Source organism: Coffea arabica, chromosome 1e (assembly GCF_036785885.1).
Source record: "Coffea arabica cultivar ET-39 chromosome 1e, Coffea Arabica ET-39 HiFi, whole genome shotgun sequence".
Lineage (NCBI taxonomy): Eukaryota > Viridiplantae > Streptophyta > Magnoliopsida > Gentianales > Rubiaceae > Coffea > Coffea arabica.
In genome coordinates, this window is record NC_092311.1 from 54,322,921 (window position 1) to 54,347,113 (window position 24,193).

Consider the following 24,193-nt stretch of genomic DNA (forward strand, 5'->3'; position numbering starts at 1 on the left):
CTGGTGGTTCTCTTCTGCAATTTATATAGATACAGATAATTTGGACCCATTTTGCATTGTTAAAATATTTTGTACAAATTAAATGATAAAATATTTATGGATGAGTTTTATTTTTGAGTATGTTGATCTATTTATAAAAATAAATTTATTGACACAAACAAATAATTATTAAAATGTTAGTTAATATAAAAAAATAGATAAATAGAGAGAAAAGAAAAGAATCCCATCTTTTCTTCGGCAGGCACCCTCCCACTACAACTGCTGCTAGGGTAGCCTACATTAACTGATAAACTTCCATTTTACCGCGAGATCACAATCTCCAACCTCTCTGTAGAGTCCAAACCGCACCCAAAATAAATTTTTTTTTGGGGGGTAATTCATTTCTCAAGTTCTCGTGACACCCGGCATCGACCCGGCCGCCCAAACCCGTTGTAAGCGGTTGCGCCTCGTCGCGAACGGATAAGCCTACACCACCCATGGTCGTTCCTCACATGCAGCACGGCTCATCCTGCGGCTTCAATTCCTTCCTCATACACGTGTAGTTCGCCCTACCGTCGCTGCCATTTCACAACCTTGGACCAATTTTTAACCCAGGTTAGCTTTTAACGCCAACCCAAAGTTAACATCATCACACTTAAAAACCTTATCTTCTCAGCAGTAGTCTACTGTCGCTCACAACATTTCTCTCTCCCTCCTTAGTCCTTGCCCCTCTCTCTCACACGCACAGAAACACACACACACACACATCCACACTGTCTCTCTGTCTCCCTCTCTCTCTCTCTCAGAGACTCCAATCGAGCTAGTCGTTAATGGTGTGTTGTTTCAGATCTGAGAAAGCTCGTGAAATTACCGCATTGACCTTTGTGTATTTTGTCTGTGTGGCTTTGATATTCAGTACATAAACTTTTATTAAAAAAAAAAAATTGCTGTCGTCAGTGTTATTTTCTTCTGGGAGGTGGCAAATGGCTCACTCGCTGTCGACGCCGTCGTTTCCGGAGGAGGTGCTGGAGCACGTGTTCTCATTCCTGAGCTCGGACAAGGACAGGAATGCGGTTTCAGTGGTGTGCAAGTCGTGGTACGAAATCGAGAGGTGTTGCAGGAGGAGGATATTCATAGGCAACTGCTACGCGGTGAGCCCTCGGACGGTGATCCAACGGTTCCAGGATGTGAGATCGGTGGAGCTGAAGGGCAAGCCCCATTTCGCCGACTTCAATTTGGTACCCGAGGGGTGGGGAGGCTATGTGCACCCTTGGATTGCTGCCATGGCCGCGGCTTACCCTTGGCTGGAAGAAATCAGGCTCAAGCGGATGGTGGTCACCGATGAGTCCCTGGAGCTGATCTCTAAGAGCTTTAAGAACTTCAAGGTCTTGGTTTTGTCGACTTGTGAGGGCTTTAGCACTGATGGACTTGCCGCCATTGCTGCCAATTGCAGGTCCATCTTCTCCCTCTGGTTTTCGTCCTCTTTTTTTTTTTTTTTTTTTTAATATATTGCTATGGGTCGTGGAAATCTACCATCCTTGTGCAGTTTTGTTGGCTAAGAAAGTTTGATTTTATTTGGATTTTGGTCTCTTTCGTTTACTAATGACCCGAAGCAGGTTTCAAATCTGAGGTTCTCAGTTTATTCTTTTTCTTTTCTCGCCCAATGCTGTGGATTTTAGCTCTCTTGTCTTCTTCGTTCTTTATGACTAAAAAAAAAAGAGGAATAAGGTTTCTTATGAGTTCTTTAGTGATGATTTGGCAAGTGGAAAAGGGACTGTGGCCTAGTGGGTTGAGTTTTTCGTTTTTTTGTTGTTTTAGATTCGATTTGGCAAATGGGCTGTGATTGATTTGGATAGATAGTTTTCCGACTGAATCTGATATCAGGATCTAGCTTTCTTCCTCTTGGTTGTTAGTGACTACATTTTGGTCGGCACCAGATTCCACGGAATCCGGAAAACTTTTCCTTTATAACTTGCACTACCTCCTCTTTTTGGTTCCCGTACAAATCATGTAAGCCTTGTAAATGCTTTGGGTGCTATTTACTTCTTCTTCTTCTTATTATTATTATTTTTATTCAAAGATGTTTGTTGTGTTGCTTTATCTTTATATGACTCCGGCTTTTTATCTATTATCAGAAATGTATGTTCTTTATGAGATATCAATACAGGTCCTTTCCCTTTACTTTTGCAGTCACGTTCTGATGGTTGATTTATGTTTCTTGGACAGTATGTTGGGCTTTCATTTTTTGGTCTTTCTTGGAACTAATGTACATGCGGAGATCTTTACCCTCAGTGCTAAATATTTGAGAAATGTAGTTTTAGATAAGTGCACTCCGTTTAGAAGTCTCCTCTGTAATTCCCCGGTTCTGGTAAGCAGGAGCTAAAAATTAATTGGATTAAGTATTAGCTGGTATTGCAGTAAACATTATTTGTCGGGTGGGAAAAATTTATTTCTGACGAGTCAATTGCTACCCTCCTGTCTGTATAACAAGATTATAGCGTTTTAATAGATAGCAATTAATCCTTAAATTTAGCTTGGTAACTACTTATGTGCTGCTTCTCTCACGTGAAATTCTTTACTTAATCACTTGGGTTCTTTTTGCTGAGTAATAGCCTTGTTTAGTGCATGACTTCTCAATCATGGTTGTTGCATTTTTGGTATAGGAATCTGAGAGAACTGGACTTGCGGGAGAGTGAAGTGGAGGACCTAAGTGGACACTGGCTTAGCCACTTCCCTGAAACCTGCACATCATTAGTGTCACTGAATATTGCTTGCTTAGGATCAGAGGTCAGTTTTTCAGCCTTGGAACGTCTGGTTGCTAGGAGTCCTAATCTGAGAACTCTTCGTCTCAACCGTGCTGTGCCACTTGAGAAGCTCCCCATTCTATTGCACCGTGCCACCCATTTAGTTGAGTTAGGTACTGGTGCCTACTCAGCTGAGAGCAGGCCTGATGTCTTCTCAAACCTAGCAGAAGCTTTTTCAGCGTGCAAGCAACTCAAAGGCTTGTCTGGGTTTTGGGACCTTGTTCCTGCTTATCTTCCGGCAGTGTACTCAGTTTGCTCTAAGCTCACTTCTTTGAACTTGAGTTATGCCACTATACAAAGCCCTGATCTCGTCAAGCTTATTTGCCAGTGTCATAGTTTACAGCGGCTGTGGGTATGTCTTGTCTCTTATATTGTGCAATCATCTTGTATATTTAGTTCAAAGGTGCGGAGAATTAAATGCATGCTGCTTGGATAATTGAATTTACTTCTGTGCTGCTTATAGTCAAATTGTGCATTTAGCTTCACTTCTTGCCTTAAGCGAATTTGCAGAAATTATTTGAGTCGAGTGTGGGCTATGTTTGGATGTAAGAATTTCATCTGTTTTGCTTCATTGTGTTTTGGTGAATCTCTTGCTGAGATCCTTCATAACGTTTGGAGTCTTTTTTCTTCTTTACCTTTGCTCCTTTTTAACTATTAGACCTGTTACTGCAGGTATTAGATTACATTGAAGATGCTGGTCTTGAGATCCTTGCCAGATCTTGTAAAGACTTGCAGGAACTGAGGGTGTTTCCTTCTGACCCTTATGGTGCAGAAGAAAATGTGCCATTGACTGAACGAGGCCTTGTCGCTGTATCAGAGGGCTGCCCCAAGCTCCATTCGGTTCTCTACTTCTGTAGACGGATGTCTAATGCTGCTTTAGTCGCCATTGCTAGAAGCTGCCCTAACTTTATATGCTTCCGACTATGTATAATTGAACCCCGTACTCCTGATTACTTAACCCTTGAACCATTTGATACTGGCTTTGGAGCCATTGTAGAGCGTTGCAAGGAACTTCGCCGACTCTCCCTCTCTGGCCTCCTCACTGATCGAGTATTCGGGTACATTGGACAACACGGCAAGAAATTAGAAATGCTCTCTGTAGCTTTTGCTGGGGATAGTGATTTGGGCCTGCATCATGTGCTATCTGGGTGTGAAAGCCTCCGGAAGCTTGAGATCAGGGACTGCCCGTTTGGGGACAAGCCTCTGCTAGCCAATGCTGCAAAACTGGAGACAATGCGATCCCTTTGGATGTCATCTTGCTCGGTAAGTTTTGGAGCATGTAAGCTGCTAGCCCAGAAGCTGCCTAGGCTTAATGTTGAAGTTATGGACGAGAGGGGACCCCCAGATTTGAGGCCAGAAAGCTGCCCCGTTGAGAAACTCTACATATACCGCACAGTTGCAGGGCCTAGGTTTGACATGCCTGATTTTGTCTGGAAAATGGATGAAGGTGCCGGATTGAGGTATTCTTGACCAGTAGTATTTGCCCCCATGGTCTTGCGAAATCATAAAGCAGGTAAATGCTCCGTAAGATAGTCATTGCTCTCCATTCATTTTAGTGATTCTCTACGTAGTTGCCGCCCCTCTGGAAATTGGAACAAAGAAGTTCGGGGGTACGGGGAAGCAAAGCCCAAGAGCTCAAATGCCATCCATTTTGCCTGTTGGCTGAGCAATTTTATAGACAGCAGTACTTAATAATTCTAATAAGGAGATGAAGCTCGGGTTATTTATGTATGTCGTCCAGAAATCTTGTCTGCATAATGACATGTATACTATTAGTAGACTACGGTTTTCCTGTTCGTCTCTCCTTTGTTGTTTGTAACAATAAGCATCTTAAATTCTATCCCTTGTACTCCATTAATTTGCAATTCTTTTTTCTTGTGGCAATGAAAAGGAAATATCACTCACTCATAGCGGCGGGTAGGGTGATATTTGTGTCCGGTTTTCTGCTTCGGAAATTCGCGAATGCTCTCAATTTGAGGAGGATGTTCTTTTGGTTTGGTTAACCTTCAATAGTACATTTTTGTATCTTAATACGTATGCGTGTCAGCAGAAAGATGGATGGTTGTTTATAGGCAGTCCCCTGGAGAGAGGGGCAGCAATAGGTATCCCCGCATCTTTGGGATTCTTTCTTACTGGCAGTTGCTATCTTGCATGTCATGCAGGAAGAAGACGGTGGCAAAAAGCCGAGGGGCAATCGAGCATTACGCGTGGGGACAGCTTTTTCTATCATTCGCGCGTCATATTTTAATACTAATAATATGGCTAACGGGACCGAAGCACTACTCTGCTATTGCTAGCAATTAGCAATAGCATTTCCCATTGAGAGAGAGAGAGAGACAGGAGGGTTTTGCCTCGACTCGGCTGTCGTGTTCAGTGAAAGATTCGGGAACTTGCACACTGTTCGTAGCGTGCTTTTGCTATATTTCACGCTCGCCACCACCAACACCACCACAACCGCCAGCTTTGTACGGCACCTGACAGGCCTCTTCAGTCTCTGGGTGTGCAGTAGTGCACTCACTGGGGTTTTGGTTTTTCCAGCAGAGAGAATACCATTATTGGAACTGGTAAAACCGTATAAGTGAAAAATAATAATATGGTACTCCCAAGTTAGACGCGGGAAATGGTAAAAACACGAATTCGTATGTGCACTAACAACACATGCGTAGACACCCACACAAACCCCACACCCCAAGAAAACCCCCACAAAAGAGGTCCACCGCCAATCATCAAAAAGCAAAGGCTGACTTAGTAATAATAAATAATAATCTATGTAAAAGTAGTACTCCTACTTTTTTTCTTTTTCTTTTTTATCGACACGATTGAATTTCTATAATCTAAATTAACCTACTTTTTTTTTTTTTTAATCAGAACGGCAACATTATTGTATTAAGAGTAAAACCAATTACAGTATAGGTGGGCAACCGCCCTTACAATCTGCCTGGACTTGTTCCAGCAGCCAAACTGGGAAGTTTTCCTTCCATTCAGTATTTGTGTTCCAAAGTAATAGCTACTTTAGCTAGTTTATGGCTAACAAAGTTGTTCACCAAATTATTAATTTGTTTGTTAAGGTAAAACAACATTCATCAAATTTTAACCTAAGTATCCTGATGTCATGTACAATTGTTGCTATCACTGCTTTCACTACTTGACTACAGTCCACTTCAAACTCCACCCTTTAGTACTCCTACTTGAATACGCAATAAATATAAGTACTCCAGCCTCCACCAGTTAGTTAGAGAAGTAAGCTACATAGTACATACAACATAGACATGGAGATGCCTCTCCGCTCTCCAAAAGAAATTAATAATTGTAAATGTATGTAATCAATACCAAGCGAGACTTTTGATTGGCCGATCATGCCCGCATGTTTCCTGTATTCATGACCACCATCGTCCATTCTCGTCAATCACCATCATCTTTGATCATATGCCACTCTAATTTTCCACCCACTATTTCTCATTTTTCATCTCTTTTTAATGTGTCGGAATTTATTTATGTAGCACATCTCCACTTTCCCTCCCTCTCTCTGTATATATTGGTAAGATGTATGCACAATTCTTTTGATCTGTTGCTTTTAAAATCTTGCATTTATGCCCAATTCTGTACACCATTTTTGCACGTAAATATATCCTATTATTAGCACAAAAGATATCGAAGTGCATCATTCACAAAATGAAAAACAAATGCAATATTTGAAGGACCCTTTATGCCATTTTGTTCTTCGTCTCGTTTTATTGAGATGGTAGTGTAGAAATAATAGAGAGTAATTTCTGAGAAATTTCGGGGCACCGTCAAACAAGCAATGTTTGATTCATGGGTCAATTTCAGAAACCTCCTTGAGGTTTTCCCTAATCACATCTGGCACCCCTTAACTTTGAGAAATTACACTTACCACTCTTGGCAAAATGAGGTGACATGCTGTCCCAATCAGTAGAGGAGAAATTACGATGCTATCCCCTGTTATTAAGTAATTCTTGCACAGGAAAATGCTGCAAAAATAATTTTTTTTGAGGGTATATTAATTGAAAATTGAAAGAACAAGATTGCTATCATTTTTGGCACACAATTTGAGTGCCATTTTTGGTGTATATAAGCCTGATGGTGGGCTTTCTTAGCTAATCCCACCTGAGCATATAGTTGCCGATGAAGAGGTGGTGATAGTTAGACAAAAATCAGTCATATGATGAAAGACAATTAACAAATGCAATTGAATGCCAAAGAGGCTGGGGTGCTCTTGAGGTTGTGGATTTTCAGCTTCAACTCCACTAAAGTAGATAAAAATCAGTTTCGCCTTCCACTTATACATAAAAAGAAAAAAAGTATGAGCTTTTTAATTTCTACAGTTTTTGTTTGTTGATATTAAGGAAAATGGTGAAGATCTTAGCTAATATATAGTATGCATGTTAACAAAATTTAGATGCAATGATGTTTTGTAGTCCATAGATGATGGTAATCAAACGAATATTTATAAAACTACAAAAATAGCTAAAGGATTGGGGTCTAATCATGTTCATCCTTACTAATATTGAGTAGCATTGGTACTTAGTCTAGGCATGAGAAATACTTGACTGTATATTTGGAGCTATGCAGTCAAGAGTCTAGTCATGTTGTACTCGGATTTCATCAAATTGATTTTGTAATATGAATAAAAAATGTAGAGAACAATTAATATTCGATTGATGCATCAGTTGTTGCAATTTGCCCAAAGAAAATTGATGGTGAATGATATTGGTATCTTGTCTCCAAGTTATTTTATACAGCTTAAGCACCCAACGGTCCTCTACAGTAGCATAGTTAAGAAATTTCTTGTGCTTATTGCACTTACACCCATTTAGCTTCAAAAATAATATCACAAAATAGCTTTGTTTTTATTTTCATCTTGTAAATTCAAAAGTCATCTTCCTAGCAGGGTAAAAGTGAAACAAAAAATAGTCTCTCTCCTATAAATAATTTTTAAATACTATTCTCACACAAAAGGGTTGACAATGTGATGAAAGTTGTCATTCTAAGGGTGGTAGGTGTGATTTCTGAAAGTTGGAAGGTTCTAGGTGTGATCGGAGAAAACCTCAGGAGAGGTTTCTGAAATTAACCCTTGACTCATCTTTCTCTAAATTTGGAGGGAGGCCCCCGTTGCAGCATCGCCGGACGACATTGACTTGGAGTTTTTTTTTTTTTCAATTGGAAGGTGTTCGGGTCTCACCCCGACTAATCCTACCAACCCTGAGGAGAGCAGGCCCCACCGATCCTCAGGAAATTACCCTAGGCAGCCCAAGCGCGGAATCGAAACCAGGACCGGCGCCTTAACTAAGAACGCGAAGTCCGCCCGAGCGCCTGTGGGGGGCAGCTCCTTGGAGAAACACATTAATTACTACTGACTCTGCTCCTTGTTTTAGTCCTCTTAGTATTCGACTAATTTAACAACAATAAAACACACACACACACACACTTCGTCTAACATGCTCTCTAGGGGTTAATACCTGATGGGTATATTTTGTCTATTGGGTTATGTTAATATCAGAGGCCCATGTTCGATGGTAGTTTATACAGTACCGTCTGCATCTATTTGACTATGCTTTTCTTTCTATTTTTTTTGTCTTTCGTTCTTCCTTCCTTCTTTTTTTGACTAATGCTCTTTCGTTCTGGTTTCACATCCCTTCGGTCCTCAAATTGACTAGGACAGTGAAGTTCCAATTTCTCAAACTCCGTTTATGAATTAGAGGGGCCAGCATTTAGGGCAGGGTTCTAGAATTGTACCACAAAATTGACATTTCTCCGTTGAAAAGAAAGGAGCGAAGGAGCCAAGAACTTAGGTAGGGATGGCAATGGAGCGGGGTTGGGGTGGGGAACCCCTCCCCCATCCCCCGCCCCGCGGCCTACAAACTCCCCATCCCCCGTTCCCCGCTTCTCCCGCCCCATCCTCGTCCCGCCCTGCTTCCCTTGCGGGTGTCCCCACGGGACTAATAAAAAATTGTTATATAATTTTATTATGGTTAAATTTTAGCAAATAATCAAGTACTAAAATATCAACACATTATTAAATTATTATTCATTGTAATTTTACAATTGAAACTTATAAAAACAATCAAATAAAAATTATTTGAATACAATCCAACATGATGAAATAAATATAACTAAAGTAGTCAAGTTTTCACTTTTGGCACAAATACAATCACTAATTCATTATTGTACTTGTGCTTTTTTTAAGAAAAAAATGTATTGTATTAAGTGTAATTAGGGATTTAGTATAAATGTATTAGTAAATTTAGTATAGCCAATTAATAATTTGTATTAGTACACATATATAATTATTAGTATAATTAATAATATCAATTATATTATATATACTAATAGACATTATATAATACATATAACTAATAATATCATTATCATAAGTTTGTAACTAATTAAATTATATATTATATATATAATTATATACATATTTATTTTATATATTTATTTTTTTAAAGCGGGTGGCGGGGCGGGGATACACTCCCCCGCCCCCCGCCCCGTTTCTAAGCGGGGGGGGGGGGAAATTCCCCCCTTCCACGCCCCACCCCCCGCCCCAACCCCCTCCCCATTAGCCCCCCGCGGGGTGGGTGACCGCCATCCCTAAACTTAGGAGCTTGTTGAATAAGTTAGGCTGACCAAACAGTGAATGGGATGATTTTACAAACCTCCCCTATGGGATGATCACTTAGCATCTTCATAATTTCAAAAATTTTTGTTACCTCCCCTTGATTGCCATCTGTTGTAATATTGTCACCCCTTGTGCGTTAAAAATTTCATAAAAGAGGAGAGATGACAATTTACTTTGGTTTGTACCTTTTTGTTGTCCTTTATATAAATATTAGAGCAGCAATTAAGACCAAAATAAACTTAATATGCAAAATATAAATTAGGAGAGATGCAAGTGCAATAAAGAGAAGTTCCGGCGAATGAGTAGTTTTATAATTGCGTAATGATGACTAGTATTCCAACTCGAATTATAAAGACAATAAGACACCAAAATAAGAAACACAAGTTTAGCAACGATATGATCAACTCAAACAGGAAATTAATAGAATATATTGTAACAAATGATAACAAATTCTAACATTGGAACGTACTCTTATAATTCATCAACATCACTTAATATAAGAATTGATATTATGATTATAATAGAAAGGCGACAATTAGGAATTCAAAAAGTGAAAGAAATTCAAGTAGGCTACATTTACTTCTAATATCCATTTGATGTACTTCTCATTTGTTACGAATAGTAGTGTTAGAAATTCTCTACTTTTTGCTAATTTCAGGGGAAAAAAAAGTTCTCATTATAAATGATAGTTTTGCTAATTGTTGGTCCTAATTTTTTTTAAACTTTTTGCAAATTTTAGTTAATCAATTAGGGGTTTTAGTCAATTTATCACCCATGATAAAGACATCTTGTATTGTTAATTTGACAAGAAAAGTAAGAGAGATTTTTAAAACTACGGGGTGTTAAGTGATATTAAGGCAGGCCTCAAGCGAGGTACACGAAAATTAGAATGCGAGAGACGCCTATTTAAGCCCGGGAGGACCGGTAGCTGATCACCTCTTTGTTACGAAAAACATTTTTCGCGTCCACCGAACCACTGCTATAGTACACTTCTCTCTATCTCTACTCTATACAATTCAAATTCAGAGGCACAAAGCAGCCAGCAGGAAAGACAGAGACGCTGCTATAGTGCAGTTTGTGTGGTAATATACTATATCATTCTTCAGGCTGAATGGGGAAAATAGTATGTACGGAGCTTAGTGGAGGAGGCGATGGAGTTGATCTGATGGGCCTTCTCCTGGCGTTTGCAATTGCTCTAGTGCTCATGTTAATATGCGCCGCACAACCACCAGCTCGTCGGAGACTCGTGGCAGTCTATCCAGCCTATCATTAATGACCTGTTAATAAAAATGTAAGAGCCATTCAATCATTGTAGAGACTACAGTATTTCTTTTCCTCTTGACCTCTCTCTTCTTCAATTCTCTCTTCTTTTTAAGGCTTCCTTTTCAAGGAGGGAAGACCGCTTCATAGCCTCCTCCCTTTCAAGTTTCAAGGAGGGAGATTTTGTTTTATTTTATTTTTCTAATAAAGTCCCTTAATAAATTTTTTCCTTCCGTCTTACAGGTGGGGTGGGTTCTGCCTCTGTTCAGTCATTTTTCCCCGCCTTCTCCCTTGCGTCTTACAGGTGGTACTTTGGCATATCTTTTCCAGTGTTATGATTAATGTAGTTGTCGTATTGTAGGTGGCAAAGATTGTTGTACGATCATATGCATCTGCAAATCTACCCTTTAGCACCGTGTCGTCTAGTGGAGGTTCTGTTTTTCGTTTTTGGTTTTGGATGAAAATTTTGGCTGCATGCTTATCTATCAATCCGGCATCTCATCAGTTAACTATTCTATTGTCCTGTGGATAATAAGCTTTGCTCTGCGGGCAACAGGTTCAATTTTCCCAACTGATTCGTCCATTTCATGCAAATCAATTCTTTCTAGGGTCGTATACGAACATGGGCTCTCTCATTTTGATGCAAAAGTAGAACTATTACTCGGTTCATCACTTTATTTGGATTGGGGCAATTGGACCTGTGCGGAGTAAGAATCAACTTTTACCCTCAGAAATTGGATGAGGGGCAGCAACAATACCGGGGAGAATCATAAGCAGAGAGAGAGAGAGAGAGAGATCGCTAGAGGATTAGATTTACTGAGGAAAGGAAAGGTCATAAAAAAAAAAAAGAGCAGGGTGGTTTTGCAGGATTTGATTCGACCACACAGATGACTTTTCTTCTGTAAGGTTGTCTGTCAGGCAGAGCCAATTTGAGTGGGATGTAGCGTTAGACCAATGCTTTCCTAGGAAATTAATGAAAAATAAGGGGGGAAAAAAAACGAGCCAGGGTTTAGCCTCTGACAACATAAGATAAGTAAGTGCACACGTGCACCATGCGTGCGGTATTAGCAATCACTTGATAAACAGTAGTGTTGGACGAATGACACCTAACTCTCATTAATTGGCGCTAAATGAGCGGTGATACTGATATGACATAACCACTCAATACTTTCTAGGGTAGAGAAGAATTACTGTCCAAATTGTTCAGGCTAATATCACAGGTTAATCAACTTACATTGTTGGATGATTTGTAAAATTTGAACGGGAATCTTGATTTATGAGTTTAGGTGAGAAACCCTTAATCTCAAATTCGCCATTCCAAAAAAAAAAAAAAAATTTTTTTTTTTGGGGGCAAATGTATCATTTGCTCCTTTCCTTTCTCCTCCCGTTCTTACTGATACAAATGCATGACGAAATCCACCAGCTAGAGTGATGAACTCTCCAACTTGGCGTTAGATTTTAACCTAATTCGGGATCTCTTAGCAAAGGGCTTCCAGTATCAATTCTCGACTCCTTAACATGTACAACAGCACTGGACATTTTCGTTCAGTAAAGCTTCAAGATATCATGAAAACCAGATTATAAGACAAAAGACTAGGTCAAAAGCCTCAATTCAGACAGCATGTACGAGATATTCAACTATTGGAATGTCTACACATAAATAAAATTACAATGAATCAGATGCAGCATTGTTTCGCTTATAAATCCCAATCTATATTCCATAAGTGGGTAGACCCTAACCAGGTACTAAGATAAGCATGCTCCCATATGATCAACACAATACAGCATTCAGAAAAATGAAAACCTTGGACTTCGTTTTCTTAGCTGAGGTCATTTGTGTCCGGACATTTCTGCAGGGAACAGCTACAAAACCTAACTCGTTGAACCTTGGATCATTTGTAAAAGATGTTCAATTCTATGCTTCATCACAGGTTGGCCTGACTTTGTTTTCTTGAACATCTTCTTCTTCAAAGATTTTCTTCTGGCTTCAGCCCTCTGCCTTTCTTTCTTCTTTGCCTGGATAGAGGCTTCCCTCTCTAGTCTGGCTTTCTCTGCCTCTTGACGCTTCTCTTCATACAAATCTCTGAGACTCTTAGCACTGTTCTTTTTCCTTTTCTTAATATTGTGGTCCAAGTCAGTAGCTTCCTCAGTCTCATTTCTTTCCTGCATTAACAGTTGGAACTATAATATGAACCTAGATGGCAAATGGCTACCTACAAAACATGAACAAATCTAACTTTCAGTATGACTTATTATGATAGCCATTCAGGTATGATATGTGCAAAGCGATCATGTATGAGAAGCAACAACTGGCCAGTTTCAGGCTTAACCATCTTTGGATTAGACATTACCGTAACAGCAATCAAGAAGAAAAAGCAGGCAATGTAGCTAAGCAAAACCAAGTAGTAATGGAATTCAAACCTCCAAATGCCTAGCAGTCATCTGCTGTTCATGCTGCCCTAGCGATCTCTTAAACTTACGAACATATTTAGCATTCTTATAGAACTCCCTTTGCTTCTCTGGAAAACATAAGCAACACAAGCTTATCACTATAGAGGAAATCCTACCAAATGAAACTTGCATTGAAACACAATAAGGGAAACAAAATCCAAAAGGCAATCCATACCCTAACCACATCCCACATCAAATTTCACCATTGACGAGAAAGATTAGGATTACATAGCGATTGTGTAAGTTAATAATCTAGGTGATGGCCAGTCTTAGAGAACGTGGCCAGTAATAAAGGACATCCACAGCATCGCCAAAACATATTGGCTCTGTTCATATTCACTAAGGTACAGATTAAGTATTTCCGTGAGATTTTAATTAGATCAGGGTTTTACCTAAAAATGGGTATCTAGTTTGCAGTTTTGACATGTGCATACAAGGCTAAAACCATTCGCTGTTGATACCAATATGCAACAACAACAGCTTATATCGCCTTTTGTAACATCTATTAACCAAATTTTACTAGGTTTTGATAACTCTCCAACCATGACCCATCACACACCGCCCAACCAGTCAAATAAGAACGACGATCTGAACAAGATTCGAGTTCAGATTAGCAGATACAAGTCGGTAATCATAAGAATGATTGCGCTATCAGAAGGCATGACTCTGGTGTATTTTGATCCAGGCATTGAACTTGAACAATAAGAAAGGCACCGTAATTGGCTAATATGTTAAAATGAAAATAAGCCTACTTCACTAAGATCCAATGCAGTATATCTAAGAGCAATAAATCAACTCATGCTATTAGGAGGTGCAACTTAAGGCGGCGTGACCATTGATAAGTCCTAGACAATCCATTCCTTCAACGATGAGAAGTGACGAGGTGCTATCTGAATGTACGTTCCTATTCAACTACGTAACAGCCAGTAACAATAATCCATGTAGCCTGTGAATCAAAATTAGAGCCAATTTTACTCTCTCTCTTCTTTTTTTTAAAAATTTTTTTTAAAAAAGGAGGAGCCAGAGAATTACACGAATTGGATTTGAGCAAATCCCTAAGCAAAAAAGCGAAATAGGTGAAAGCAGACGAACATACTGATGAGAGCGGGATTATAGTGGTTAGTCCTGGCGAATGCTTGGAGAGACAGCCCTCTCCCGCCCAATCTCTGCATATTCCTCTCCTTCGAAGATTGGCCTTTCAATCTTTGTTGGTCGCTCTTATTACCCCCAACCCCAACTCCATCGTCGCTTGCGCCTCCAGCTCCAGTATTTTTCTTCATCCTGCACTCCAGCTGTAGCAGTAAATTAGGGATTTCTGCAAATTAGAGTACTTAATATCAAGTCGGCGGTGGGACAGGGTGGGGGCTTCAGATTTCGACCTGTCGCTGATTTTTAAACTTTTTTTTTTAATTTCTTTGATGTAGCAGTAAGTCTAGAACCCAAGCCCACTACCCTTTTACTTTTTTGGTTCGGCTTCTGTTTTGTTTTGTGAAGAAACCCACTACTTTTTTTCCCCCCATTCTGAAGAGGCCCACTACTCTAACTCTTGCGGCCCAAATACGTCACCCAACCTGGTTTTCTCTGAACCATGGGATGATAGGAATAATTAAATAAAGGTGGGTTTCTGTATGCAATTTCTTCTTCTTCTTCTTTTTCGGTAACCACTCTGGAAAGTTTAAAATCCCGAGAAAAAGAAAAAGAAAGAAAAATTTCCAAAACTTTCTCTTCATTTACATTATAAATACGTTTTCTAGTCCATTTTTTTAAATATTTTCAATTACTTTTTTATATCATATATATCAAATTACAAAAAGTATTATAGTAATTATTTCAAATAATACACTATCCAAACATACTTACACCATTTCCACGTATACATGTAAGAGTTACATAGGCGGCCTTTTTTTTGTTTCATAAATTTTTTGAATGGGCTGCACACATGCCTTTATTTTATAAGTTTAATTTTGGTTACAATGAATATATGGTTAATTTTATTTTTCACCCTTCAACTATATGTGGATATTCATTTTGATCCCTAAACTCTAAATTGGGACATTTTATTTCCTAAACTATACTGCAGTTCTCAATTTCATTCTTAAACTCCTTTCTTCCCTCTGATTTTTTGGGATATTGTTTAATCTTTTTTTTGTTTGTTTGGTTTGCTACTCATTTGACTAGCACTCTATTAGTTTTCGGGATTTCACCAACAATTGTCCTTAATTGGGACTGCTTTTATAGTTTAGGGACTAAAGAGTGTCTCAATTTATAATTTAGACACCAAAGTGAGAATTGAAATATATTTAAGCGTGTAAAATGGAATTAACCCTTGGTATATTTTCGTTTGATATAACGTCGTCTTTCTTTAATTTATTCACTTAAATTGCCTTTGATTATAGGTGTACAAATCAAGATTATTAACTCACAAAAATCAAATAATTATATGTTATTCAAGTCAACAAGTATTAGCAACAAATTGAGTTTTTTTTTTTTTTTTTCCCTAGCAAGAGGAAGAAGGGATTTAAAAAGCAAGGAGGGGGAAAAGGAGACCTTCGACGAAAGAGGTCCAAATCCTAAAACCTCAATCTTAGCCATAAACCTTAAAAGTAGCCATCAAATCAACTATTATCATCAATCAACTTAAAAAACCACCCTAACATACGGTTTGTTCCAATCTCCTTCTCCCAGAGTGTAGCGGACAAGGCGATTGCATTCTTCAAGAAAAAAAATTTTTTTTTTTTGGGTTTGGGTGGGGCAAAACATGCTCGAGTTTAGTGGCGTCTTTCCTTGAGCCAGGGAATGAGGATTCAAATTGCATGGAACTTAATTATTAACCGCTTAGCCACTCTTGGTGGACCTCTGCAAAATTCCCTTTTGCCCTTTTTGCCAAATACCCATACCTTGAACGTGATGTCTCAAGGCATCTTCGGTTATTACTTGACAGAAAAGATGATTGAGTGATCAAGTTTCCATTCTTAATTTGTGGGATAAGGTAAAAGAGTACGAGTAACGTACCTTTGGCAAACCAATCATCGTGTTTGTTTGTTGTCCCAAATTTACGCACTTGTAAAAGAGTTCGTTAAGGACACAACTTAGCTTCCCAAACTCACAAACTTCTGATAGAGAAAGCTGGGGGATGAAGTTTGGATATTTTCGGCATAAAATATCCTGAGGATCCTTGACATGGAGTTTGGCGTGACTAGTAATCTAATTTCTTACCGTTATCACACCTCTCCAAAGACGGAAAAGGAATGTTCGTTCGTGATGAGTGAATTTATTAATTTAATTAAAAAAGAATGCATCTACACGATGATTAATAGGAGCAGCCACTGGGATGATTTGTGTACTTAAGCACGTACCATAATCGTGTAAGTGGGAGAGCTTAAATGCGGGATCTCTCATTTATACTCTTTTCCCCTAAACCATCTCTTCCCCTTATCAAATCTTTTTATTAATCAACTTATAGTTTTTTTTTATTTATCTCCAATCACATTTTTTATTTTTTTATTTGGCTTGATTATATACTTTTTAAATTTTGTTTGGCAAGTAGGAGGTCTTAAACGGAGGACCTACTATTATAATTCCTCCCTCTTTACCACCCAACTCAACCCTCCCTTATAATTAATCAATTATAAATTTGTAAAATTCTAATTAATTTCCATCCATTCTCCAACATTAAAAAAAAATGAAAAGATATGTCTAATTTGAAATCAGTTACCCATTTTTGAGAATCATGATCACATGCTACTTATATGGATATCTTTTTTTGTTCTTTTTCCTTTAAGTGATTTTTCCTATTAGTTTATTTTCTTTACATTTTTTTAAAAAAGTAATCCAATAGTGATATGCTCTGTAATATATTTACTTTTCTCATACGATACTTAATTTATCACCATCGAGATAAGATTTGGTGAGAACTAATCAGTTTATTGTATCATGCAAAAGTAATTATTTTTATATCATTTAGTTTCATTGTTTGTCTTATATTTAGTATTTTAAATAACTAGCTAGTTATATAGAAAATGGTGGCGGGAAGGAAATCTGATGCATAATCAGCCTCCACATATATGATATATCTAACTCGCAGTTACAGGACTGGAAGTCCATAGTTAGAGAAGTTGGATCCATCCTGGAATAGTAATATGCTAATTGACAGAAGAACGCCCGTCCCCGATGCACGTAGCTGGTTAGAGCTTTGGACGCCTTTCTCCAAACTGCTAGGCCCTCATGATTGATCATCATCATCATCATCATCGATCTTCTTCTTCTATGCATGAGTGTGTGGTTTCTTTTACTAATTAGTTAATCATTCATTTACTCCTTCGTACTGAAAAAGAAAAATGGAGAGAAAGAGAGCACGCTCCGAGCATCACTTGATTTGTCTTGAAACTCAGGTATCGCTGAAGGTGTAGTTTTACGCGATGGGTTGATCTGTAGATGGATGATCAATGACGGGTTTTGCACAAGCAGTGTCGTAATCCGCGGGTGGCGTCTCCAGTACTGCTCCAACTTCCATGACTGTCACCGCTATTTCCTTCACATAAGCTTCCGGAAGAACCAAGCCGTTGTCCCTCTCTCGGTATATTGCATACAATACCATTTGCGCGGTTCCAAATGCAAAGCCTAAGATGTTGGGAGCCTGTTGCTCGCCAATTTCAACGGAAGAAACCGTGACTTCACTTGAAATTAAAAGAGGAGAGCATAAAATATGTATGCAGAGTATCACGTTTCAGGAATCTCAATGACTATTAATTCAGTTCATCAGATAATAGATCAACTTACAGCGATGTAATAATCCTTGATCAGAAAGCCGTAGAAGAACCACATCACAGCGCAGAGCGTGAGGAAGAAAGACAAGGAAAAGGGCATGAATTCGACGCTCCTCGTTCTTATAACTTTCATCTGCAGTTACCATGTGTTAATTGGTAGTAGTACGAAATTAGCAGTGCAACTCCTGTATATCCTAATATTTGAAAAACGTAGTAGAAGATGCATCAGTGGTGGTAGTATTGGACTAGCATATATTAGCTAGTGACAGGTACCATGATGCTAAGAGGAGCAGCAAAAACGCAGACTGAGAAGACGGAGCAGATCCATCCCACAAGCGCAACTCGGCGATGGCCTTGGGAGAGAAGGAACGTGGAAGCCACGATTAAAGCATAAGCCCCTACGTTGAATATCACCAGCAGCTTCGCGGTGCGCATCTGCATAACGTACGTAAATTCGATACTATGCCTGAGCAAATTAATGGGGAGGAAATCTCTAGCTAAGATGGATGATGCGGATATGAGCATATATAATTGACATTTCATACAGAGAAGGAAAACGAGAGCTGGAGAGCACAACCTTGGCATCTTTGGTTGCATATATCATGAAGAGTACGAGGTAGATGGTCTCTATGGCGCAGCCACCACCGTTAATGGTCACCAGAATGATCTCATTCTTTTTGAGATAAGCGTAGTATAGATACAGCATCGCGCTGAACAGTGCTACCGAGTAGGGTACCGCCTGGAATCCTTGAGTTGATTTCTTCTTATAAATCCTGTAAAACGTAGGCCTGAAACCCAAAATCTTGGATTGATTACTAGTAGTATATATGTATATATATTTTTTTTAAAAGAAAAAGGACCAAAACAAAAGATTTAAAACCACAATCTGGTAAGTCATGTAAATTAAGCTAGCAACAGGGTGCACAAGAATGATCACTTACAACGGTGCCAAGTAGACCAAGAACGACACTACGTTGCCTGATACACACAATAACAAAAAGAGAGAAAAGTGTGGTTCAGAATTCCCATAGCAAATAGATAGAGAGCGTAGATCGATATGAGCAGCAGCGGAAATTGGAGGTTAATTGGGAGAGATACGTACCAAGAATGCCGAAGGCAGCAGCCAGCTGAGAAGTAGAGAAGGTAGCCATTCTTGGCCAGTGACAGTTGCAGGGGCCGGCACCTGCGCGTGGAGGTGAAGAGAGGAAGGAAGGGCCTTAGTTAATTTTTGATTTTTGGAAGGGACTTCTTCGATCACTTAGGCAGGCTACGCTTATATACTAGTGCAGGAATCAGAGTTACCAGGATTCAGTCAGTATTAATAACTTATAAGGGGAGCGTTGAGGTGTGAGTTGCGTCAGTGAGTCGATTGGTTAGTTGAAAAAACCCAAATTCCCAACTCAGTCATCGTCAAGCCAGAAGGCATCTGTGTTGGATTTTTACCTCAAATAGTAAGTTAGTCTGGGGAGAATTCCCAGCATCGTTAGTTCTACATGCCATCTTAGTCTCAGTCTTTTGTGTTGTGTGAGGGATGTACGTGGATACAAGAAATACTAGTGATTATTAAGCCAACGTGGTATGGTATTTTTTTTTTTTTTCCGACGACAACAGTTGTATAACCTATTCTATCCTAATTTACAGGAAGATGGAGTCTAAAGAGACTTGTGTATAGAGATTAATAGGCATGCAAATCTGACTAGATCAAGAGAATGTTATGATACCCCTTAAATTTTTTGGTATAAAATTTGAACTCCTTTCCTACAGTCGAAGAAGCGACTTAACTTAAGTCCCTCCTTGCTGGCGACTAATGTAGCATGGTACTAGCTACTAGCTAGTAATTATATGTCCTCCATTTTTTGCTAAAATGCATGAATGTTTCGGAGTCCTGTCGTGTGTAACACGTACCTAGCTAGCAGTAGCGGCCCGATCCTCTTCAACATAACCATTAATTTCTTGAAGCCCGTAATGTTATTTTTGGGAGAATGCACATTGCATGTGAGACAGCACTGCACCTGCAGGGGATCATCGTCACTCATCAGTTACATACTTAACGTTTCGTTAAACGGATCACCGCTCCCCGCTCTGCCCTGATGACAGCTGACTGCGGCTCCCTAAGCAGAGTACTAAATACTAGTACTACTAATGAAATGATTGTTAAACGGAGCTTTCCATCTTACCTGCTGACGCTGGCTTTGCCATGCTTTGCTTTTTGTGCTTTTTAAACGGAGCTTTGAAGCCAATTAATGTACTGGTACTATTCTTGCACTCCGTTACGAACTACTCATCCCGTATATTCGTTATACCATCATCAAATCCTGAACTTTTTTTCTCATTAATTAGAAGCGAGATAAAAAAAAAAAGGAAAAAAATGTACCTTATAATGAATAATGAAAGTTTGATTTTTAGTACAGTACTATTTTAGAGAAAGTACTTGGGGTGATTTGAGTCATCTAATAGCTGTAACTTACAACTACTAATATTGAGATTTCTCGAGATTTAGAAGTTTTGAATTATACTACTTCAAAGTAACTTCTTCTAACTCTGAAGAAACTGGAATGAATAGAACAAAAAAGCGCTATCAAAGATTATACTCTCATTTTTTTTATAACTGACGTTTAAGGTTTTGCACACCAATTAAGAAAAGTTTTTCATTGTTTAAATCTGTACACTACTTTTCTTTTATACCCTCATTAATTGTCCAATTCACCCATATTTTCTCTCACTAGAGTACTACTGCGAGAAAAGAAGAAAGAATACGGAGGGGCAGATAATTACTAGGGTTATTACAAAGAGAGAAGCAATAATTATTAGGAGTAGTAATTAAGAACCCTGTATTGAAAAAGAGAGATAAAAGGGTAAAATTGTGAAAAAATAATTAATACTGTATGGGGATAATAAAACGACAGATAAAAGTACACTAGAGCAAATTTTTTAAACGTCAGTTATAAAAAAAGGGAGGGAGTATATAGTTACACGAATTGGATTTAAGAAAAGGGTCGAGAGCTTTGATTGTTGTCAATTGTTTCAACAACGTTAAATGGATCTCTCGTTGAGATATTTGTTACCAAAAAATATATATATCATCCTGTTGATCAATTGTTGCAGATTTTCCTCAAATGTAGAGGTGACAATTTGTCCCAAGTCCCAATGGGTTACCCATGCCCATGGGGACTTTGGGCGGAATGGGTACTAAAATTTGATAGTAGTCTGATTATTTTTCTTCAGGCAGTCGGAAATGAGTAATGATGAACCTAATGATGCGATGCGATGCGACGACGGCAAACACAGCATGTGTACCCTTTGAATAGTGCGTGATGCAGAACGCCACAAACATTAAAATGTACTACTTAACAAATATTCACTAAACATTATTGTCATATATATATATATATATATGTTGCTCACGTATACTCCTCTTTTTTTTTTTTTTTTCTCTTCTTAAATTTATTTATAAAAAGCGTCCAAAGATATATATGCCGACCCATCATTGATGCATTTAAGGTATATATATATATATATTCGGGATCAGATAAAATTTGATTTGGTCTCTAAACATCTGTTTAGGCGACCTAACTAGTAGATATCATTCAACGCTGAAACAGCCAGAGTTAATCTTGATCTGGACACTGGACACTGGACACTGGACACTGGACAATGGACAGGAGCGCCGCTTGAAAATTTTCCAATTACTACAACTTGCGAGCATTTATGTATGCAAACATGCACTGGAAGAAAAGGGAATGTTTGCAAAAGCATCAAAGAATATCGCCAAGTTCAAGAGTACGTTTGACCCTAAAAAGATAGAGTAATTACCACGCTGGCTAAGATACAAAAAAAAAAAAAAAGGAGATTCATCCCTGCAGAATTAGGAATTAATCGTACTTGAACAGAATATGTATGTACACTACTGCAGAGAATGCTTGCTTGAAACTTGAACTAACTCGATGACAGCTGCAACTAATGATTGACAGACATGTGTGATGTCATGAATTGAGTGATGGTAGCAATTGAGGATAAAAGAAAAAAGAGTATCAAAGTGTACAACGTTTTGTGACTTGTTTAATTAATAGTGTGCTGAGCAGCCTGATATAAAATATAATAGCAGGTTGGCCTTTGGCTCGATCTTTTCCTTCCGCCAAGGTGATCACTTTTTTGCTGTCTTTGTGTGGCTTTTGTTCAATCAGTTAAGGTGGTGACCTGTTTTTGCACCCTTCCATTTCGTCGCATGTCTGTTCTGTTGGACCAGTTCTCTTTTCTGAAAGTGAAACCGCTTGAGGTCGAGGCCAAATGAAATTAAATCATGGATGATCTGAAACCCTATTTACGCATGCAAATCATGGGGTTCCAAGCTGCTTTTGCTCGCTTCAAAGCGCGACGAAATCTCCCACGTACATTTAACTCTTTTGTGGGCTCTCCTAACATCTCTCCTCGTCTTACATAAAATCCATATTTTCCCAAGAAATTTAAATACTACTACGACGCATTGTTCTTCTGCAACCACTTGTAATAATCGTTTCTCGTTTTTAACATTACTCATCACGTACTGCAATGAATCATAGTATTCCCTCTCCGGCGCATTTTGATAGTCCTAGTTTTTTTTTCACACAGTTTAAGAAAAAGTAGTTAACTTTATTAGAAAAACAAATTTAGATTGCTATTTTCCTAAAATACCCTTACATTAAATAAAGTTGGCTTTTCATATATCGAATAATGTTTTGGAAAATCTAAATGCATTAAATGGGATAGATTATATTCACCCCTAATAATCTATATTAAATAAGGTAGTTTATAGCTAGTAATAACAATTTATATTAAATAAGGGTATTTTAGAGAAATTAAAAGACAACTACATTTTTTAATTTGAAAAGGGACTATAATTTGGGACAGACGAAAGAAGAAATGTTGTGAATATGAATGCTTTGTAGTTTGCACACACCCAAAAACATACACTTGAAAAGTTTATGCCATATCATATTTTATTTTTTTAATTTGGCGTATCGTGAAATATTTACTCCTAAGTTAAATGTTTTTCACCCATTAGAATTGAATATGGCAAACACGATTCAAAGTCGCGATCGCAATTGTCGTCGTAGCCCGAACCGTTCCACATCGATTGCCACATATCCATCGCGATCTAGGTGATACGCAAATTTTGAAATATTTAATTTTTTAAAAATTGTGAATAATACAAAAAATATGATAAACAAAAAAATAAAAAAATTAGCGAAAATAATAAAAAATCGAGTTGACTCGGAACGATTCGACCGTTTCTATCCGTCTTGGAGATGTCTCGGCCGAATTCTCGATGACTGGGTCGAGTTCTCAACGATGAATTATCTTGGAGTCATTTCATTCCGATATAGTATTGGAGAATTTTGTTCCGGTGACAACTCTGCCGAGTCTTTGAACCATGGAATGCAAAAGTGAGAAGGATTTTCCAAGAAGACTGAAAGAGTAGAGACTCTCATGCATTTATTACTTTGTGATTGTTGATCAGTTTATTGAGCTTTATGATAGCATTACAAGGTGGAATGAACTTGTTACAGCCTCATCACTAAAGTTTCCAAAATACTCCTATTTAATGGGTTAATTAGGAGGCACATTTGCGTTATGTGGTGATGCCATCGCGGAAGTCCTTAATTGGAACTGCAACATAAGTTAACCGATCAAATTAGTGAGGAATAAAAATTAGAGGCAAAATCAGCACTAGTAAAAAAAAAAGTTTAGGGATGAAATTCATCATTTTCCCCTTTATAGGAAAATGGAAAATCTCATACATTGTAACGCATTTTTAGGAATTAGCATTGTAGCAACTCCATTTGTTAGACTTGCTTTGCCACCTGATTAGTAGCGCGTGTAACTTGTTCCGGTGTTGATTAGAAATTAAATTATAGTACGTTGTTACATTACATAATAATACATATAGGCAAGTTCCTAACTTAAAGCCTTCTGATTATACACATTTTCCCCTTGTCTTCTTTGGATCTTGGGGATTGCGTGTGGTTCTCGCCGCTACAATCAATCGTTTGATTGGCCAATTCACCAATAGCATCCAGACAACCGAGTTTTTATTGCATCATAAATGCTATTGAATTCAATTGCTGTTTTATTTTATTTTTTTTAAGTACCTTTATACATCATATATGCTAATTACGTCACAAACAAATGTTATATTACCATTCCAAAAATATTTTCTAAGTAACCTTGCACTCAAAGTCTAAACACTCTCGTTGTTATTTCGGGTGAGCGGAAAACGATTATTCCGTACAGGTGTGGGTTGGGCCATCTAGAAGAAT

At 38.4% G+C, this 24,193-nt stretch overlaps 3 protein-coding genes and 1 long non-coding RNA gene across 4 annotated transcripts; 2 read left to right on the forward strand and 2 right to left on the reverse strand.

The window, feature by feature from the left end:
- The first annotated feature begins 654 nt into the window (after window positions 1-654).
- Window positions 655-4,738, forward strand: LOC113717425 (protein TRANSPORT INHIBITOR RESPONSE 1). The gene is made up of 3 exons (XM_027242264.2): window positions 655-1,432; window positions 2,643-3,135; window positions 3,456-4,738. The coding sequence occupies exons 1-3, from the start codon at window positions 963-965 to the stop codon at window positions 4,251-4,253; spliced, it is 1,761 nt and encodes a 586-aa protein (XP_027098065.1). The 5' UTR covers window positions 655-962; the 3' UTR covers window positions 4,254-4,738.
- Window positions 4,739-10,288: 5,550 nt separating this feature from the next.
- LOC113690043 (uncharacterized) lies at window positions 10,289-11,192 on the forward strand. The gene is made up of 2 exons (XR_003448305.2): window positions 10,289-10,711; window positions 10,924-11,192. It is a non-coding gene; the product is annotated as an uncharacterized lncRNA (long non-coding RNA).
- Window positions 11,193-12,274: 1,082 nt separating this feature from the next.
- LOC113717440 (uncharacterized) lies at window positions 12,275-14,515 on the reverse strand. The gene is made up of 3 exons (XM_027242265.2): window positions 14,228-14,515; window positions 13,102-13,199; window positions 12,275-12,843 (listed from the first exon to the last, which is right to left on the reverse strand). The coding sequence occupies exons 1-3, from the start codon at window positions 14,409-14,411 to the stop codon at window positions 12,553-12,555; spliced, it is 573 nt and encodes a 190-aa protein (XP_027098066.1). The 5' UTR covers window positions 14,412-14,515; the 3' UTR covers window positions 12,275-12,552.
- A 2,639-nt stretch (window positions 14,516-17,154) lies between these two features.
- LOC113690050 (bidirectional sugar transporter SWEET14) lies at window positions 17,155-19,187 on the reverse strand. The gene is made up of 6 exons (XM_027207872.2): window positions 19,000-19,187; window positions 18,839-18,875; window positions 18,475-18,685; window positions 18,171-18,332; window positions 17,911-18,030; window positions 17,155-17,767 (listed from the first exon to the last, which is right to left on the reverse strand). Exons 1-6 carry the CDS (start codon window positions 19,046-19,048, stop codon window positions 17,543-17,545), a joined length of 804 nt encoding a protein of 267 aa, XP_027063673.1. The 5' UTR covers window positions 19,049-19,187; the 3' UTR covers window positions 17,155-17,542.
- Window positions 19,188-24,193: the final 5,006 nt, after the last annotated feature.

Coding starts and splice junctions, on each gene's coding strand:
- LOC113717440 (XM_027242265.2), bottom strand. CDS start 14,411: ATGAAGAAAAATACTGGAGCTGGAGGCGCAAGCGACGATGGAGTTGGG. Junction 13,200..14,227: donor CTATAATCCCGCTCTCATCA/GTATGTTCGTCT, acceptor TATGTTTTCCAG/AGAAGCAAAGGGAGTTCTAT. Junction 12,844..13,101: donor TGACTGCTAGGCATTTGGAG/GTTTGAATTCCA, acceptor CTGTTAATGCAG/GAAAGAAATGAGACTGAGGA.
- LOC113690050 (XM_027207872.2), bottom strand. CDS start 19,048: ATGGCTACCTTCTCTACTTCTCAGCTGGCTGCTGCCTTCGGCATTCTT. Junction 18,333..18,474: donor ATGCAACCAAAGATGCCAAG/GTTGTGCTCTCC, acceptor TACGTTATGCAG/ATGCGCACCGCGAAGCTGCT. Junction 17,768..17,910: donor TCAAGGATTATTACATCGCT/GTAAGTTGATCT, acceptor GGCGAGCAACAG/GCTCCCAACATCTTAGGCTT.
- LOC113717425 (XM_027242264.2), top strand. CDS start 963: ATGGCTCACTCGCTGTCGACGCCGTCGTTTCCGGAGGAGGTGCTGGAG. Junction 1,433..2,642: donor GCCATTGCTGCCAATTGCAG/GTCCATCTTCTC, acceptor TTTTTGGTATAG/GAATCTGAGAGAACTGGACT. Junction 3,136..3,455: donor ATAGTTTACAGCGGCTGTGG/GTATGTCTTGTC, acceptor CTGTTACTGCAG/GTATTAGATTACATTGAAGA.